Below are 6,000 nucleotides of genomic sequence, written 5' to 3' on the forward strand. Positions count from 1 at the left end.
CTCTAGGTTGCTTATGTATTATATGGGCATTCTATTACCCGGCCTATATAGCTAATAAGGTGTGCCTCAGGACTAAACAAATAGGTAAGAGGATTTGACTAGCTCTCTATATATGAGCAGTATGACTCATTGTTGTTATTGTGATGGCGCTCTCCTTCCACTTTCAAAGTTCTGGAGTTCAAACCCTGGGCCTCAAACATGTTAGGCTGGTGCCCAGCCACTGAGCTATATATTTAACTCCTAGTCAACTTCTTTTTAAAAAGGATTACAATAGATAATCACATTGCCTCGTAGTGTCTACTCTATAGAAAAGAGGGTCTATTATCCTCTTCCTCCTACACCCATAAAGTAGTCACAAAGTTTAAAATTTTCAGATAGAATTGCTCTACTACATGTGTATTTTAAATTATTATTGTTGCTTTATGTCAACATTGGCTTAGGTAAGCGCAACTTGTATTTTACCTAACTTTTTCACACTTGGTGTCTCCAAAAGATTTGCTTTTATTAATAAAGGGAGACTATATGCAACAACTATTGTATATGCTTCTATTTTTAATTATGGCTCAAAATTAGATTATTTTATGATTACAAAGTCACTAGATAATTACTAGACTATGAGGCGAATGCCCAGGGAATGCACAGTGGGATCCTGATGTGTAGTCTCTTATACAAACTACCTGTATGTGTTAGATAAGGTTTTCTGTATCTCATCTGTAAGTTCCAGAACAGTGAAAACATTTACTGATTAAAAAAAGATATTAATTGTTCTGGAAATGAAGAGACTACAAATTTTTGATCCTTTGTAGATAAACTTCAAACTTTCTCACATATATGTCTATGATAATTTCTAGCTATTAGCTCTATTTTCAATATCTCAGCTGTTGTTTCCCCATTTGCTGTTTACCCCTTGCTGTTCACTATGGAAGAAAATATGGAGGGACCATAGTAGATCCATCCATAGTTAATATCTTACATCACTTTTGACTGGTTTTATTTTCCTAATTATTTTTTGTCCTCGTCTCTTACCCAGTCAGTGAAAGAATAAGTTACCGAAGACAAAATATTGTTGAGAATGGTCTGAGGAGGCACAGGGATGATTTCCTTTTCTATCAATAGTTCCTACAAATCTCAACCACTCCCAATGCTGATCTAGGCTATCCCCACCTAGAATATCACCATATTTTCTAGACTCTCTTCTCATCCCATGAGCTCAGCATAGGGCAGGCACACAACAGTGTGTGTAGAGGTGATGGTGTATTATTATGATGCAGGTTGGGGTTTTTCCTATAGTGGTTTGAGGGAAGAACTTTCTTCACATACCTTAGTTCCTGAACTTTGATTTTCCTCGTGTTCTCTGGTTCTTTTGATGCTTTAGGTGATGATGCCAACCCTTGCAAATTTCAAGCCTGTAATGAATTTTCTGAATGTTTGGTAAATCCATGGAGTGGAGAAGCAAAATGCAAATGCTACCCTGGGTACCTGAGTGTGGATGAACTGCCCTGTCAAAGTCTTTGTGATCTACAGCCTGACTTCTGCTTGAATGATGGAAAATGTGACATTATGCCTGGGCATGGGGCCATTTGTAGGTATGTTTCAATTAGAGATTTTGGCTTTCAAGGATGTATATATATATATATTTCTGAAGAAAATAGGTTGACAGAATAATTGTGGGGTCGTCACAATAATGTTTTTTTTTGTTTTTGTTTTTGTTTTTTGTTTTTTTTTGCTTTTTCGAGACAGGCTTTCTCTGTGGTTTTGGAGCCTGTCCTGGAACTAGCTCTTGTAGGCCAGGCTGGTCTCGAACTCATAGAGATCCACCTGCCTCTGCCTCCCAAGTGCTGGGATTAAAGGCATGCGCCACCACTTTATTATGTCTGGCAATTAGATGGACACTGTCTGATTCTCATATGAAGACTGGGTCATTCAATAGGCCTGAACCACACACTCATGAGGGTGCTTTTACGCTGTTAGGAAGTTGTAAACTTATTTTTTGAATGTGTCCTACTGAGAGTACTTGGATTATCTGGAGATCTTTGTAAGCTGCTATGATGATGAGACCATCATTCTTTAGGTAAGATTTATATGTAAGATCAACACTCTACATGCAAAATAATTTATTCTTTGAAGATTTGTTTATTTTATGTGTATGAGTGTTTTCCTGCCTTCAAATATATGCATCGTATACATGTCTGGTGCCCACCAGACATGTCAAAAGGTGTTATATCCCCTGGAACTGGAGTTACAGGTAGTTATGAACTGACATGTGGATTCTAGGAACCAAATCCTAGTCCTCTATGAGAGCACCAAGTGTTTTTAACTGGTCACGAGCCCTCTTTCCAGCTCTTAATGACTTTGTGTTCCTTTTAGCATACTGAGTATTCAATACTAAAGTTGCACAGATAGTAAGGTTTTCAAAGTGACGGCAAATGTATTTTCCTTGAGTCTGTGTAGGAGGAGGCTGCTTGTTGTTTCCTGGCTGCCCAGCTAGCTTAGCCCTGAAATAACCACACAGAAACTGTATTAATTAAAACACTGCTTGGCCCATTAGCTCTAACTTCTAATTGGCTAACTCTTATATCTTAGTTTAACCCATCTCCATTAATCTGTGTACTGCCACATAGCAGTGGCTTACCAGCAAACTTTTGCCAGGTCTGACTCTGGCAGTTCCATGGCATCTCTCTCTAACTCTACCCTTCTTTCTCCCAGCATTCAGCCTAGCTTTCCCTGGATACCTAAGTTCTGCCTTGCTATAGGTCCAAAGCAGTTTCTTTATTCATTAATGATAATCACAGCACACAGAGGGAACTCCCACATCAAGCTTGAGATCTGTTTGTAAAGGCAGAACCTCTGAGGAAACCACAGACACACAACCCTAATAGACCAATGACCCTTTTCTGACCCCTGTCTGGAAAGAAACAAAAACAAACAAAAAATCCAAACATACTGACTTGCTAGTCATACATAACCACAGATGCACAGCTGAAAGAGGAGGGAATTCTGGGAATAATCAGGAGGAACATAAATAAGATGCTAATGTATGAATGTAAACATTGATATAGACACTCCAGATAGAGAAAATAGCTGGAGGTGATTCAATGCTTTTATACAAAAAGTGTAAGGTTTAACTAGGAGACTAGTGACAATTACAGTTTCTTGATGGCCAGGAAAATTAACATTATTTTACAAAGCAGTGATTTCCTTACTATTTTGGGGATTGAAGACATTTTAGTGAAAGTCTGTTGACTTAAAACTTTGAGAATCTCCTTAGGGTGGTCAGGAACAGGTGAGGTGTTAAAACTGCATTCTAGAAGCTACTAGTAATTGAGGGGCAGTCACCTTTCTTCCTGGGTGTGTACTTTTGTCATCTGCAAATGAGAAGGTTGAATGTGATATTTCTTTAAGCTTTTCATATTTTAACCAGCCATTTAAAAAGACTTGTTCAGGATCTGCTGGTCTATGTCCAGCATTGTACGTTGACTTTGATCAGAGGCTCATTTAACTTGTATGTCTGCTGGGAATGGAACCCAGGGTTTTATGTGCAGTAGGCAAACATGCTACTACTGGCCTATAGCCCAGCACTTCCTTCAAGTCTTTAATGAAGATGCACATGATCTTTATATATCCACCTTTCCCATTCCATTGAAGATTCTGTTTGCTGTCATTTAGAGCAAAGTGATTCAGATCTTGAGTTTGGTGACTGTTTTTTACAGATGCCGGGTTGGTTCGAACTGGTGGTATCGAGGCCAGCACTGTGAGGAGTTTGTATCTGAGCCCTTTGTCATAGGCATCACCATAGCCTCTGTGGTTAGCCTTCTCCTTGTGGTTTCTGCTGTCGTCTTCTTCACTGTGAAGACACTTCAGGCTCATAATATCAGAAGAGAAAGGCAGAGGCCCACCAGGTAAATAAGGAAAGAGCTTCCTAATGGGACTGGATGCCTGTTTACTAATTGCTTACTATGTACCAAATACTGGGCAGAGAGCTGGGTGGAGACAGAGAGCTGCGAAGTTGAAGGAAACACCTGAAGACATCTAGGTAGTCTGTGAATAAGATTCTGAGAGGCCTGGATGAGGACTGAACTAGAGAGTCTTGAGAGTTTGGTGATTATCGTGACAGTGGGAGAGATGAAAGTCCCTTTGCAGGGAATGGGTGGGTCTCTTTGTACTAGTGAGGGAACATGAGCCAGGTCAAGGAGGCCCATGTGAATGTCTTGGTGTACTGCTAGAGTCCACAAGGAGTTATTTTAGGTCAGTCTACCCTGCCTCTGTCCTAGCTAAGGGACACCCCTTCCGAGAGCACCAAGACAGACGTCCATCACTCTTAAGCTGAATTTTCAACAGACTGAGATCTTATTTAGGGCAAAGGCCAATGAATTCTTTGGCTCATCAGCATTTAGAGAGGTCATGACACATAGTCTTTGCTCAGCAAATTCAAACTGAATTGAATTGAATTCAACTGAGGCCCAGGACTTTTGGTCCTCCAGTATTTGAGTTTTTGTGAGAACTTTCTATGTGGTTACATATGATTATCTCATAGATGTTGCTCTGGAAATGATGGAGCTGTGTTTACTTAATAAAATACTATTCACTGGCAGATGTAGTTCCCAATCAATATGTGTCAGATACTGTGGGGAAATCTCATGAGTGAAACAGTGTAGTAGGGAAACCTGAGACTCATCTAGACCTGTCTTATAGTTCCCCTGACCCCACATCTATGTCCACTGCCTTTTCCCTAACAGAAACCTTGTCCCAGAAAAATAGCCTTTCACATAGTTGAGCATCCAGGGGAGCTCTTGAATCAATCATGCGTTTCTTCCCGTGGCTCCAGCAGCCAGCCCGACAGCCTGTCATCTGTGGAGAATGCTTTGAAGTACAACCCTGCGTACGAAAGCCACCTGGCTGGATGTGAGCAGTATGAAAGACCCTGTAGCCATCGACCATTCTATAGCTCAGCTAGTGAAGAGGTCCTTGGGGGGCTGAGCAGAGAAGAAATCAGACAGATGTATGAGAGCAGTGACCTTTCCAAAGAGGTAGGAGACTTCCATTTCCATCACCGCATGTGTGTGGGCATGTGTGCATGTGCACGGGGCAGGTCTATGTGAGCATGTGTGTGTGTGTGTGTGCATATGCACAGGCCTGAAGAGATGATGAAGAATGTTTAGGTTAGTTATTACCTGATGATGTCTCCCAGAGTATGAAATTTTGAGCTGGTCCTTACTCCCTACCCAGTGACTTATTTTTCCGCAATTAGAAAATTCTCTATGCTTTCTTCATTCCTGTCTTAGGAATAGATGCTAGAGTTAGGGTGGTTTACATAGAATCTATGCAGAAATAGTTTTCCTTTCTTTTCGGTGGTGCTGGGACTTAAACCCAAGGCCTTGTGCATGCTAAGCAAGTGCTCACCACTGTGGTACATGGCCAGTCTTCATTCATAGAGTATCTAGAACTCTATAGGTGGAGCCTTCTGTTTTGCTAAAGGGGTGATTCTTTCTTCAGCTCTTTCTTGGGTATCCCAGAAATTCACAATTCCTTATAATAATTAGATACCCTTTAAAAGGCAGCTGGGGTTTTTCTGATGCAATTCATAGCCTTCCTTTTTTCTTTATTCAAGGAAATTCAAGAGAGAATGAGGATTTTGGAACTGTATGCTAATGATCCTGAGTTTGCGGCTTTCGTGAGAGAGCATCAGATGTAAGCACTGCAACCGCCTTGTGATGCTGGGCCTTAGTGGTTTGCTATAAACTAATGCTGCCAGTGTAAGCAAGTAATTACTGCCCATGTGACAGGGGTCTTGGTAATAACTAACCTTTATTAAATTCGTCAGAGTTTTTGCTTGTCCACAGAGATTATCTCATTTAAGTCTTCAAATGGCTCCATGTGATAGATTCATCTTGTGTGAAAAAGGAAACCTTGGAGAGATGATTTTTAGTTAAGAGATGATATTGGCAGTAAGTAGCAGAGAAGATTAAAAACCAGCTCACATTGATGTTGGCCTAGAGCCTT

The 6,000-nt window shown here is 40.6% G+C and overlaps 1 protein-coding gene across 1 annotated transcript in view; it reads left to right on the forward strand.

Annotated features, from left to right (window-relative positions):
- Impg2 (interphotoreceptor matrix proteoglycan 2) overlaps positions 1–5,692 on the forward strand; it is a 76,043-nt gene extending 70,351 nt beyond the window's left edge. Inside the window, 4 exon segments of the mRNA XM_005345137.1 lie at positions 1,376–1,586; positions 3,711–3,899; positions 4,826–5,027; positions 5,609–5,692. Coding sequence (XP_005345194.1) covers positions 1,376–1,586; positions 3,711–3,899; positions 4,826–5,027; positions 5,609–5,692 — 686 coding nt within the window.
- Positions 5,693–6,000: the final 308 nt, after the last annotated feature.

This window comes from Microtus ochrogaster, chromosome 2 (assembly GCF_000317375.1).
Source record: "Microtus ochrogaster isolate Prairie Vole_2 chromosome 2, MicOch1.0, whole genome shotgun sequence".
Lineage (NCBI taxonomy): Eukaryota > Metazoa > Chordata > Mammalia > Rodentia > Cricetidae > Microtus > Microtus ochrogaster.